The sequence below is a fragment of the Dendropsophus ebraccatus genome, chromosome 10 (genome assembly GCF_027789765.1).
Source record: "Dendropsophus ebraccatus isolate aDenEbr1 chromosome 10, aDenEbr1.pat, whole genome shotgun sequence".
Classification (NCBI taxonomy): Eukaryota; Metazoa; Chordata; class Amphibia; order Anura; family Hylidae; genus Dendropsophus; species Dendropsophus ebraccatus.
Window position 1 is genome coordinate 75,071,289 of NC_091463.1, and position 13,942 is coordinate 75,085,230.

The 13,942-nt window shown below is 40.7% G+C and overlaps 1 protein-coding gene across 1 annotated transcript; it reads right to left on the bottom strand.

The window, feature by feature from the left end:
• Positions 1-8,200: 8,200 nt before the first annotated feature.
• Positions 8,201-13,666, bottom strand: LOC138766424 (olfactomedin-4-like). Its single transcript, XM_069944019.1, has 5 exons — positions 13,580-13,666; positions 11,784-11,933; positions 10,863-11,072; positions 10,384-10,540; positions 8,201-9,030 (listed from the first exon to the last, which is right to left on the bottom strand). The coding sequence occupies exons 1-5, from the start codon at positions 13,664-13,666 to the stop codon at positions 8,201-8,203; spliced, it is 1,434 nt and encodes a 477-aa protein (XP_069800120.1).
• Between the last annotated feature and the right edge of the window lie 276 nt (positions 13,667-13,942).

The window sequence follows — 13,942 nt, forward strand, 5'->3', positions numbered from 1 at the left end:
ATGTCCCCAAGAGGTGTTCAGATGGGGGCTGCGCCGCGACCCCGCTATGAATTGCCGCGATCCCGACTGCTATCTGCAGCACGGGACCGCGGCTATTAGCGGGAGCAGTCCGATCGCCGCTCCTACTAATTAACATCGTTGGATGCAGCTGTCAAACATGACACATGCATCAAACATTGTTAAATGCAGCCCATCCCTGGTGTCTAGTGGCAGATCCCCCCCTCCCCCGCAATGCGATCGCGGAGGGGGGATCCTTTTATCTTACTGGGCCGGGCCTCAGCGATGTAATGACGCTGATCCCTGCTTGGTATTCTATTGTATTGGCCTGCAGCAGGCCGAAGCAATAGAGCACCGATCTCATGGATCGGTGCTGTGTTATACAGCTACACTGATCTCTATGAAAGATCGGTATAGCTGTATTAGAAGTCCCCCAGCGGGACTTCAAATTAAAGTGAAAGTAAAAGAAAAAAAGAGTTTCCATTAAGAAAAAGCCCCCTCCCCTAATAAAAGTTTGAATCAACCCCCTTTTCCCATTTTATTAATAAAAATAAATAAATAAATAAACAAACAAAAATGCTTGTAATCGTCGCGTGCGTAATTGCGCGAACTATTAATGTACCACATTCCTGATCTCACACAGTATACGGCATAAGCGCAAAGACCCGCCAAAGTGCAAACATTGCGCAAATCCAGAAACATTGTAATGAAAAGCGATCAAAAAGTCGCATATACGCAATCAAGGTACCGATAGAAAGAACACATCATGGCGCAAAAAATTACACCTCAATCAGCCCCATAGACCAAAGGATAAAAGCGTTATAAGCCTGGGAATAGAGTAATTTTAGGGAACATTTTTTTGCTGTAGAAGGTTTTATTTTTTTTAAAAGCCATCAAATAATATAAAAGTTATAATCGTTTTAATTGTACCAACGTGAGGAACATGTATAACATGTCAGTTTTTCCATAGGACAAACAGCGTAAAAACGAAAACCGTCCAAAAAAAGAATTGCGTTTATTTTTCAATTTCACCGCGCACATAATTTTTTTCTGGTTTCGCAGCATATTTTATGCAAAAATTAAGTGTGCTTTTGCAAAGTAAAATTAGTGACGCAAAAAATAAGGGCTCATGTGGGTTTCTAGGTGAAAAAATGCAAGTGCTATGGCCTTTTAAACACAAGGAGGAAAAAACAAAAACGCAAAAACGAAAATTGGCTCCGTCCTTAAGTGGTTAAAGAGTCACTGTTGTTAAATTTTTTTTGCAGAAATCAATAGTCCAGGCGATTTTAAGAAACTTTGTAGTTGGGTTTATTAGGCAAATATGCCATTATTTGCATTCAAAAAGACTTTCCCTAGGTCCCCCCTCCCTCCTTTCTGTCATCCACTGCTCAGAATCAGGAAATCTCGACAGTTTTTTTTATCAGTCGGATCCTGTCTGAGCTATTGAGAGGGGAGGGGGGAGGAGAGACGGAGGAGAAATGTTGGCAGCAGAGAACAGAGAACAAAGGATTACTCAGCGGGGAGCTATACAGAGTGCTATTTAGAGGTCAGAGAGGTCAGTGCTGACTGTCAGAAGAGAGAGCCTATGATGTTGCTGTAAATTAACTCTTTGTTGTCCTGTTTTGGTGCATCCTTTCCCTCTCTCTATAGGAAAACAATAAAGACAGGGGGGGGGGGGGAGAGCTTCAAACTGCTTTTTTATGATAAAAATTAATTTTTCGGCTAATAAACCCAATAACAAAGTTGCTTAAAATCGCCCATACTATTGATTTAACGACAGAGACACTTTAAAGGATTTTTAACACAATACAACTTATTTTGTCCAAGAACAGCAAATGATAGTCCTCCAACATTGCAAATGTGGTACATTGACTTTCACATCTTGTAGGATACAAAGAATATCTGACAATGTATACCCCCATGTATCTAAATATACATCTCCCTACTCACATTACATGAACATGCTACAATACACAGCAGTTCTGAGTATGTCAGCACACTTCAGGAAACCCCAGATGGCTAAAGGTGTATCATATATTGCTGGGGATTTCTAATAAAGTCAGTAGTATTATGGGATGGTCCAAACACAATCAATTAGTATACTGTTAGCAATGTGATCAGTAACCATGTATAGTCAACATTATTTTTGCCCTATGGTGTTAAAACATAACTATAAGGTTAGATGAAAAATAGTTAAAGTGCAGCACTGTGCACAATAATCATTTTTCTAAATTACTTTCAATTTCAATTAATCTTGTAAATAATCTGTCTGTGCTTACAGACTTTCATAGCTATGAATTAGGAGACAGCTTGCCCTGCCCTATCTCAATAGCACTCATAGTGGCAGACTCAGTGCTATAGAAATGAATGTGATTTAACAGTGCTGTGTCTTCTCTCTGCCCAGGGTGCTATGGGGACAGAGCAGGATACCCTATCTTCTAATACATAGTTATGAGCATCTGGAAACATAGACAATGGACACTTTATACGCCTGTTTATAAGCTGAATTAAAAATAAAAGTAATTTAGAGAAATGATTATTGTGCACAGTGGTGCACTATAATAATTTTTTATGTAACAATTTAGTTACGCTTTATAGGGAACCTGCCTTCACTTTCATGTTGATTTTCATTGATGGATCTCTTATAGACCACTTAATAGATAGATCTCTTCCTATACCGAACAGGGAGAAGCCACTGCCCCAGTGACTCAGATTCGGTAGCATGAAACTAATGGCAGGTTATCTTTAAATAATAAACTTTTGACCACCTGAAATCACCACTAGCGAGGCTTAGCGTTCACCATATACTACCTATGCTTTGACTATAATAAGAGTATGTAGTAAGCTACCTAGTAGCTGTAGATAACCAGAATTAGATATGTTAACTGTGCTCTAAAATAAAATCTAGGAAATTAACTAGAAGAGAATTCAGAATTGAACTATTTAGTTTAGTTGTGTTCTGTTAACCCATTCTAAACTGAGGAGACCAGAATGGCAATTTTAATTTAAAGATGACAATTAGTTATTTCCAGTGGGTTGTATACATCCTGTCAAAGGGGTACTCCGGGGGAAATCTTTTCAAATCAACTGGTTTCAGAAAGGTATATAGATTTGTAATTTATTTCTATTAAAATATCATGTCTTCCAGTACTTATCAGCTTCTGAATGTCCTGCAGGAAGTGGTGTATTTTTTCCAGTTTGACACAGTGCTCTCTGCTGCCACCTATATCCATGCCAGAAACTGTCCAGAGTAGTAGCAAATCCCCATAGAAAACCTCTCCTGCTCTGGACAGTTTCTGTCTCGGACAGAGGTGACAGAACAGAGCACTGTGTCAGACTAAAAAGAAAACACCACTTCCTGCAGGACATACAGCAGCCGAAAAGTACTGGAAGACTGGAGATTTTTAAATAGAAGTCAATAACAAGTCTATATAACTTTCTGAAACCAGTTGATTTGAAAGAAAAAGATTTTCGCCGGGTACCCCTTTAAATGGCTACTTTCACTATAATTTTTTTTAGCATGACATAAAAACATAAGATGGATTTCCAATGTTAGTGTATGGGACCAGCCTGGTTATACATGAGAGTTGGGAGAGAAGTACTTTGCCATGGGCTTCTCTCATTGCTCTTTTCAGCGATCTGTCAGGGTCTAAACACTCAAACCCTAACCAATCACAACTTTTAACATGTCATTTTTTATTTTATTTTAAGTAACCGATACACTTTAAGGCTCTGATGGATTCTGCTATTTAACCTATGCATATGACTATGGAGACACCCCTATTTAAGCCCCATAACAGCTCTGTAATATATTGTTGTTCTGTTATATAGCCATATATATAGCCATCACAATGTGTTGTAACATTATACATATATTATCTATATGTATCTATATATATCTGTATACATATCTAGCTGACTATTGTTAGTTTGTGAATGCCCAACATTTCTTTAATAAGATTCCATATACTTACAAATCCAGCAGCACAGTGGAGCAGGACCAGCGTCAAGAGGCAGAGATACATCTTCATTTAGGAGATAGGGACAATGCTTTAGATTGACAATGCCTGGATTATATAGGTGGACGCTGAGCCCCCAGCACACTCCGATGACCACCCCCCTGCTTTATTAGTGCTATGTTATCTTGATCCACAAAAGATGTTCTTGGGATGATTACAGGGTGTAGTAAGCCTGTATCAATGACCTGTTTGTAGAAAGTAGGATTACAGGTGTATGGTGACAAGTGTCAGGGATTATAGCACATAATGTCATGGTCTTATAAGAACTGCATTATACCCCCATCATTGACAATGGCCATTGTTCTGCAAATTTCCCTATTCTCCTATTTTCCGTATTGAGGATTAGGCTTGCTGATATTTATTTTTAATTTGGGCCACTTTATATTACTTGTTATAATGGACATGGCTATGCACCTGACAGTATTAAAGGGGTAGTGCGGCGGTAAAGAATTATTCACAAAATAACACACATTACAAAGTTATACAACTTTGTAATGTATGTTATGTCTGTGAATGGCCCCCTTCCCCGTTTCCCACCACCCCCACCCGTGTACCTGAAAGTGTGGTGCGCTATACATTACCTGTCACGTGCGATCTTCACTCAGTGACATCTTCTTCGGCCGGCCAGCGAACAGCTCCGACTGTTCCGAATGCCGGCCGCCCTCTGCAGCGTCACCCGATGCTCAGCCGCGATTGGCTGAGCATAACTGTGCTCAGCCAATCGTGGCTGAGCACAGTTGTGACGCGGCGGAGGGGGGGGGCGGCGGCAGGGATTCGGCCGTCCGTCCGAAGATGACGTTTGGCACAAAATGGCGGACAGCCCTCGACATGGATCAGGTAATGTATAATGCACCACACTTCCGGGTACACGGGCGGGGGTGGTGGAACACAGGGAAGGGGGCCATTCACAGACATAACATACATTACAAAGTTGTATAACTTTGTAATGTGTGTTATTCTGTGAATAATTCTTTACCGCCGCACTACCCCTTTAATGCTCCATATAACCTTAAAACAGACCAATGAGACAAGTTGCTCTGTTCATGTGAGAAAATGTAGAAGGGCACAGAGTACTGTGGTATGGTCCGCTAATTCTCAGGATAGGTGGGGGTCTTGGAGGTCTGACCACCACTAATCATTCTGATATGTCATAAAGATATTTCACTAGATCATTCAAAACTTACAGTACCCTTCATATCCTATTTCTTCATTGCCTCGTAAATCTTATTCTAGATAATCTTGCTAAAGCAGAAGTCCAGGCAAAGATATTTTTTTAACTGCTGGGGAGGATCAAAGAAATAACTTGCTCTTACCTCCCTGCTCCAGCACTGGTAGCCGCGTTCTTCTGGAACCCGGGTCGTGACCCTAGAGGTCTGCTCAGCCAGTCAGTGGCTGAGGCTGGACCCTACTACAGTCACTGGCTGGCTGAGCGGACCTCACGACCCGGGTCCCTGCTCAGTCCAGAAAGCGTCCGGGACCGGAGCCGCAATACGCGGCCACCAGCACTGGAGCAGGGGAGGTAAGAGCATGTTATTTCTTTTTTCTTCCCCTTCCCAGCCCTTGTTAAAAAATAATTTTACCTGGACTTCTCCTTTTCTCACTAAAACCATGTTCCAATATTACGCTCACCATATTGGGCCGAAAAAACAACCCCATTAAAACGTCAGGGATGAAAACGTGTATAGTAACTTACACAAAATTAAGGGGGGAAAAAACAGGAAAGAACTGCTGGCAGTTTTTTGGGCGTTTTGTGGCATCTAAAATAAACAAAAACAGTGTGCAAATTTTTTGTCTGAGCCTTAGGGTACTATTACACCAAGCAATTTTCCGACGACTAACGATTAACGATGTTAAACGATTGCTAAGGCAAACGACCCGAAATCGTTCGCCCAAGTACATGAAACGATGATCGTTATTTATGATCGTTCTTGCGGTCGTTTAGTCGTCGCTATTGCGTACGTTTCAGCTGTGAATTCTTTTTCCACCGAACGATATGCGAACGATGTGCGAACGATGAGCGAACGATCAAACGATAAAAATAGGTCCGGATCCTATTAAACGATCAACGATTTCTCGTTGGTCGTTTAATCATTGCCTGCTAATACACAAAATGATTATCGTTCAAATTCGAACGATTTAACGATTTTTCGAGCGATAATCGTTCCGTGTAATACCACCCTTAGATTATGAATTTATGAACTGCAGGTTAGGCAGTGGATGGGGATATCTGCATTTGCACCTGAGTTTTTATTTATTGTAAGGCTTTTAGATAACTGCACTGCATGAAAATAAGCATAGTCTGTAGACAACAAGCTGAACAATACAAACTGTGGGATATGTTTTATCAAGACTGTTAGCAAAGTGCTTTATTATGATTTTAGATATATTACAATGGTGGCTATATCCTTCCTTTCAATCGATGGCACCTTATTTGTGCCCAATCCACTAGAACATGATAGATTCTTTAGCAACATTTTTATGAATACTTTCTGTTTATAACCTGGCTCCTATTTTTGTCATTGTGTAGTTCTGTAAACCCCGACCCCTCTATCTCACTTCCTCGAATTCCCTCAATCCATGATTCATTAGCTGGATGTATTCTGTAACATAATTCCTCAGCTGTAGACCAAACATCCCATTGTTCAGTGGTTATGTAACAACGATTACCTGAGATATATTGAGACACTTAGCAGGAAATCACTGCCGGACGGGGAGTTTATATCATGAACTGGAAAACATGACACCTTTTGTGAGCACAATCCGTACTAACACCTTTAAGAGACAATCTTCCATAGTTTCCTTGTATATAGAAGTCTATTGAGGTCATTGCCCTCTAGTATTCCCAGAGCCATTGGGCCCCAAAGTGCTATGTGTATTGAGACTTTCAGGTTATCATAAGTCCTACACTGTTTCTAGCTCACCACAATTTACGGGATATACGGGAGATATCCCAATGTATTCCTCAGGGTGAGAGGGAAAAGGCGTGCTGCTGTAGTATTACCACTCGACTCTATTCACTTCAATGGAACAGGGCTGTAATACACCACACAAACTGGGGACAAGAGTGATGCTGTTTCTGGAAGAAAGTAGACATTTTTGTCTAACCTAGATAACCCATTTCAGGTTATATTCCCACTATTTAAAAATATGGGCAATTGATGGCCGTTGTGGCAAAACAACAGGCTTTATTTATGACCATGAACATTAATAATGGCCATTGTTTTGCAAAGACACCGCTATTTGCAATTTTTCCTTTCAGATACATTGAAGCAATAAAAACATTGTTGCAAATCTTCCATCTCCTTCGGGGCCCATGATGTGCCCGACACCTGTGGGCAATGACTATAAGAGATCACTTTGATGTTGGTCATTTATTTGTTAGATGCCGTGAGCAGTAGCATTCAGGAATCTAAACAGTTTTGACAGATGTCATTGGCGGTGCAGTGGCTGATCGCCAACTCTGCTAGGCCTCAGTGCCTGCCATTACTGATCTGCTGGTACAGTCTATGTATATCCATTACACTGATCTGTATGAGCAATTGAATAATTACTTATAGTCCTCCTGTTAGTTACCCATTTGATTAAGTAATATACATTTTAGTGTATATGAAAACAACATCACACACCACACTGGGATAACAGGAAGCTTTATTTGCATGAAATAAAATCGAAAGGTTACTGGCAAATATGAATCAAATATGAATTGATCAACATTGTTGATTTTACTATGATATACTTATGGAGAATGTGTCAGCTCCATGTGTACATTCTTTACTAAGGAGCTGTAGGGTCAGGACAAGTAAGGAGGTATGTTATGCCGTGGCACTTGAGCATTTTGGCCCCACCTCCTTGACATTTGGCTGAGAAATAAAAAGGCAATTTTATGTTTGTCAACCACTGTCAGCTCCAAGAATGTACAATTTGCTTTTTTTCCCCCCAGAAACAGTGCCACTCTTTCCTCGGTCAGTGTCTGGAAATGATGCCCAGCTCCATTCAAGAGAGTAGGAATAAACTGCGATACCAGACACCGTCTATGAGCAAGAAGTAACACTATTTCTGGCATTAAAAAAAACAATTTCTGTAATTTTAGAAAATCCCTTTAAGCAATAATCATTAGCAGGTCAAAATATTCTTGAATTTTGTTCGGTTCTAGCAATTTCTTGATAGTAAATTTGAGAACCGTTTCATTTAAGTGGCTTGAATGTAAGATCATATGAGACAAGGTAGCCATCATTGAACATGTAGAGCTTGTGATTGTTAGGGTTGTAGTTGAGACTGTGAACATTCTCCTGTACTTTATCATAGGGTACGCTCAGGTAGGCTTCTTTGCTTGTTTTAGTATCGTACATGTAGAAGATCTCCTCTTTACTTGTACTCAGTGTTCTAGTGGCGTATAAGACTCCGCACACCATGAATGCATTGGTAACACCACGTTTGAACTGGGTAGTGGCCCATGTTTGTACTAACTCAAGAGTAGTGTCATCAAGTTTACCAATGCGAATATTACCACCATCTGCTTCAGTAGTATAAAGGACCCAAAGACTCTCTTCATCAGTTGCAAAGTCTATATCCTGCCAAGCTGAGGATGAGTATGTAAACCGATTGTTGTAGGCGGCATCAGGGAGAACCTTACGATCTACTGTGGCTGTCTGTATGTTCAGTTTACAGAGATTCTGGGTGTTATAGCAGTTATAGTACAGCGAATTGTTGTACACGGCCATGCCACCTCCTTGCCCACAGTTGGTGTAAAAATATTCTCCATAGGCATTTCTTGTTCTAAGTTCCTTTTCCTCTTTAGTTTTGTAAATCAAGAGATCATCATAGGAGTTGAAGATACGTATAGAGTAAATCATTCTGTTGTCAGTCTGGATCATAGCCACCCAGTGACGACCTTGGTCGGCTCCTAGACGTGTGTCACTTCCCCAACCTCCCATTCGGTAGCTGCCTCCCAGATAGTTCAGTTGAACTACAAAAGGTTTGCTGATATTCACTATTTCTCCATGGTCACATTTGCCTGCACAAAGGATCAAAAATACATGGGATATTTTATAAAAGTAACTAAAATGGTCAAAATTGCATTGGGAGTCGTCAATGTGATGTGTGTACTGTGCATTCAGAAAGCATGCAAACCCTTTTATTTTTTCCGCATTTTATTATGTTACAGCATTATTCTATAATCAATCTACACAGAATATCCTATAATGACAAAGCTAAATCAAGGTTCTCAAAATATATTATAATAAAGAGACTGACATATAAGCATTAAGACCCTTCGGGATGGGGCAACACTAGCTGACTGGTGGACTGCCTGTGATGTGATTGAGGGGTGCCGATCAGGTTTAAATAGAGAGCAGGGACCTGGTGAAGGTCCATTTGCCTTACATCTCTTAGTACCTATGCAGTGTTCCACTGTGGACCCTTACATTGGGAACATTCTAGTCTGAGGGAGGGACTTGCCTCTCTCTCAGCAGTAAAAGAAGGCTTATTTTAACTGTGAGATGCCTAGCTTAGAGGAGGAAGAGCGGAAAAAAGTGTGGAGTTACAGGCAGAGGCATTTTAAACATGCCCCATTGCAATTTTAGGACCCTTCAAGGCTTCAGGCTTAAAGGGAATGTGTCTCCTAGATTTTCTTTTACTGATTACAGTCAGATACTAGAAGTTATTCTTGTATTCTAATTTGCTTTTTTTTTTTACTGTATTTAAAAAAAAACCTTTTTGTACATTGTTATTGGGCCTGCCATCTTGCCTGAGCTGTTTTTAACAGCATTTACTGACATGCTTTACAGCAAGACTCATGGACATAGACGGCAATAGATAGACTCTGTCCCCTTGTGATGAAGAGGTTATTCCAGAGGGAGCTGCTATTATCTCCTTTATCTACTGGTGTCACATGTCGCTGCAGTGCTCTATAGATCAGCCTTCTCTTATCACCACTTATCACCACAGACACAACAGAAAGTCTCAGCTTAGTTTTAACCCCAGTGCTGAGAATAAAAACTGCAAGATTCCAGGATTATTTTATAATATAGATAAAAAAATGGAAAATTAGAAAAAAACTAGAAAAATTCTTTAAAAAAATATGTTTTACATAATAGTATTTAAACAGTAGGTCATTTTCTGATGACACATTCCCTTTAAACTAAAGATCGAATGGCTTCTAAGATACTATCTATTCAGAGGACCTGTACCCCATAGTGGAGGACATTGTAGCTCAATTCAAAGTGGGGATAAAAATTACTTGTGGTAATCCACTGTGAGCCAAACAGTTGTTGTACATCTTTCAGGGAAGACACTGGGAATATTAATATAAGGGAAGGCACTGGCACAAAAACCAACACAAATGTGAACTTTTTTTTTTCCAACTTACCATAGTTGGTCGGAGGAAGTGGAGGCTGTGGTCTTGTTTCATTCTTTTCACAATCCTCCAACCGTTTCTTCAGTGCTGCAATTTCTCTTCTAATCACTAGAACATTGTTCTTGTCATAGACCTCCAGTTGGTTCACCATGATCGAAATGTTACGTATCTGCAACAGATTACACATTACACTGAGACTTACGTTGTTACCAAGGCATGTAGTTACCTTGCCACCACTAGCGCTCCAGACATTGTAATCGCCATACTCACCAAGGTGGCAGGAAGGGGGTCCGAGGGGGTTGGGCCATGGTACTAGGATCTACCTGTACATAAATCTAACGTGCCTGTGTGCTGGTGGGGAATTAGTTAAGACTGACGTATGAGATGACAGCAGTAGAGTAAATGGTACATGGTAGGTGGAAGTTACAGATTTTATAATGTGGTCCAGGAGCTTCAAGTAATGTATTTGCTCCTATCCACATCTCCCTTACCTCCAAGTACAGAGTTTCCACTACAATGTTGGTACTGTTCATTGAATTCTTTAACTGTAGTATAAGAGCCTCCATTTCTTTAATCTCCAACTTCACCAGCTCGAAGTCCAGCTCGGTGTAGCTACCTCCCATCTCCAGCACCTCTACACGTTTGGTCAGATTAATCAGCTGCTCCATATAAATAATCAATGTGCTCTCATAGTGCTGGATCTGTAGAATAATATTATATAAGGTCATGAATATTTTTTGGGAGCACTTTGTGGAACAATATATCAATATATCAAACTTATAAGTTCAAAGCCAAAGTTCAGTCCTAAAGTAGGAAAGGACAATCGAAAACGCTGTTAATGAAGAAGTATGCAGGGCTACATTTTACATAATTCCTATTACATTCAGTATTATAATTTGATGAAAAAAGCAAGCTCTTTATAGATTAAAGATGGGCCAGTGATCAGCTCTACTGGTTTGGTTATACCCCTAGGACCAGTGGATGAACACTTCCTGTACTTCTATTTCTTTATAGTCCTTTAAAATATACCCCAGGAAGCAACAGAAGCAGCATGAAGGACATAACAGAACAGCACTAAGAAATATAATACTTGAGCAATCTTTTTTTTCTTGCACTCTCTACTTACTCTTCTTCCATTACCCCTTACTACTTTCCTCTCTATACACTTGTGTAAACAGCATGTAACCTAATCCCTCTTAAAAGGCCACTATGGCTAGAAGAGGAGATACAAACCAGGGGGCAACCTGTTTGCTCACCATACAGCCTTGTAAGGCACATGGATAAGGAAAGAAAAAAGATTTATAATTTTGGGGTATGATAAATTGTCTAGTTTGGAGTACAACCATAGTAGTCAACCATACAGACATAATATTAGGATAAAGTGAGAGTAGTACCAAAATTTCTTACTTTACCTTTGTAATTTCCTTTTGAACAGTGATACTCAGGTTCCGGTTGGAGATCTCTAACATCTCAAAACGATCTGCTGGGAATGTAGAATCTGGGAGCACAACAGAGCAATGACAAATTCCCAGCTCATCCGTAGAACCCTCGAAAGTGTGAGTCTGTGGAAAAGGGACAATGGTAGTGTTTTGAATACTTTATGGTATAATACAAATGCATGCACACAGTATTTTGTAATAGAATAATTGAAGAAACAGAAAATAGGAAAGTCCTCTGCTGGTTTACATCGTAGCGTTTTCTTTCACATTGAGTTATTTGCGTAAATGTTTTTGCAAAATTTCCGAAAACTTAAAACATTAAAAACCGCAATATTACATTGGGCTATTTATGTACATGTCACCAGATTTCTGCTCTGCAGGCTTTAAAGGGAACCTGTCACCCCCCATGCCGGGGCAAAGCCCGGCCGAGCCCCCACTACGGACCCTTATACTTACCATGTGCAAGAAGTCCTGCTCCTGGACCCGCTCCCATTGCCGAGATATTACCGTCGGAAGCCCACCGCGCGCATCAGAGATGAGTCTGACGCATATAGAGAATGAATGGAGCCGTCGGACTCATCTCTAATGCGCGTGCGCTGGGCTTCTGACGGTGATATCTCGGCAACGGGAGCGGATCCAGGAGCGGGACTTCGTGCACAGGGTAAGTATAAGGGTCTCTAGTGGGGGTCGGCCGAGCTCTGCCCCGGCATGGGGGTGACAGAGCCTCTTTAAGTCTAAGTTTCAGTTGTCTCTGCGCTAGTAAGTAAAGCCTAAACTTTATGATGTTCACCATACACCACACACACACGCATGAGGATCTTGCTCTTCTATCTCCATATGTTCCTTTATAGTATATTCTAAGAACACTGCATATGTCTGTATCCATGTTTCCCAGGACTCCCTGGGACGTGGCGGTGGCATGGGTGGTGACGTGCGGCATTGTGCATTGGGGCGTGCGGGGGGTGTGCTTAGGCGTGTGTTGGGACTTGCGGGCCATGGACCAAGCTGCCTGCGGCTCCGGCAGTGTAGCCCCATGAGGGGAGTCCTGGGTGGGGGCGGGTGGCAACAGGTGGCCTTACTTTCGAGAGGTGCCCTAGTTTAGGGTAGGGGGTGCCTTATTTTCTGGGGAATGCCTTTTTTTTAGGCTAGAGGGTATGGTAGTTGGGGTGTCTTATTTTGGTAGGGTGTCTTATTTACCTACCTAACATAAAGTATCTCCGTTTTATTACATCCCTTTCTGGAGATCATGGAGGAAGGTCTCAGTGTCCAGACCCTCTGCGATCTGATGCTTATCCCTATAGGAATAAGTAAGTTTAAAGGGTTATTCAGGGTTATAAAAACATGTCCGCTTTCTTCCAGAAACAACACCATGCTTCTCTCCAGTTCGGTGTGGTATGCAATTAGGCTTATTAACTTTGATAAAACTGAGTGGCAAACCCCACACAAACTTAAGACAGGAATGGTGCTGGAAGGAGGCAGCCATGTTTTTATAAGCCTGGATAGACTCTTTAACTAAGAATAATTGAGCATATTACAAAATCATTATTTGAGCATGGTATGTCATGGTATGGTTTCATTATTTGGTCATAATGTAGCATGTTTTGGGCACTGTGTGTATTATATATTGGACATAATACATTTTAAGCATGATAAAGCAATATTATTTATGCATTATATAGCATTAGCATAATATAGCATCAGATGTGTGAAGAGAACGCACAGTACATATAGAGTAATAGTAATATCTTGAAATATCCAGTAGAACTTACCAGGCTGGCTGCATGGTTTTGGCAGAAGCCAAGAAGCAAAATAACGAAGATGAACATGGTGTCCTTCTTGCCTTCTATACTCAACATCCTGTGGTAACCCACTATATATACACCGATGTGTGTACTCCACCCCACCGCACCCCGACCCACTTACATGCAATAAATGATTTTGTGATTTATGATTGTACTGAAAACTCTGGGAAGCAGATAAAAAAGGACGTACGTACTTGCAATATTATTTATGACTGGTCTCATAACAGATTTATAGGTTTTAAGGAGGATGTATGCAATTTTTTAGGTTTACGATAACAATTCAAACCTTTTATGTGCATTTTTTCCCAGACATAATATCAAAGTGTAAGA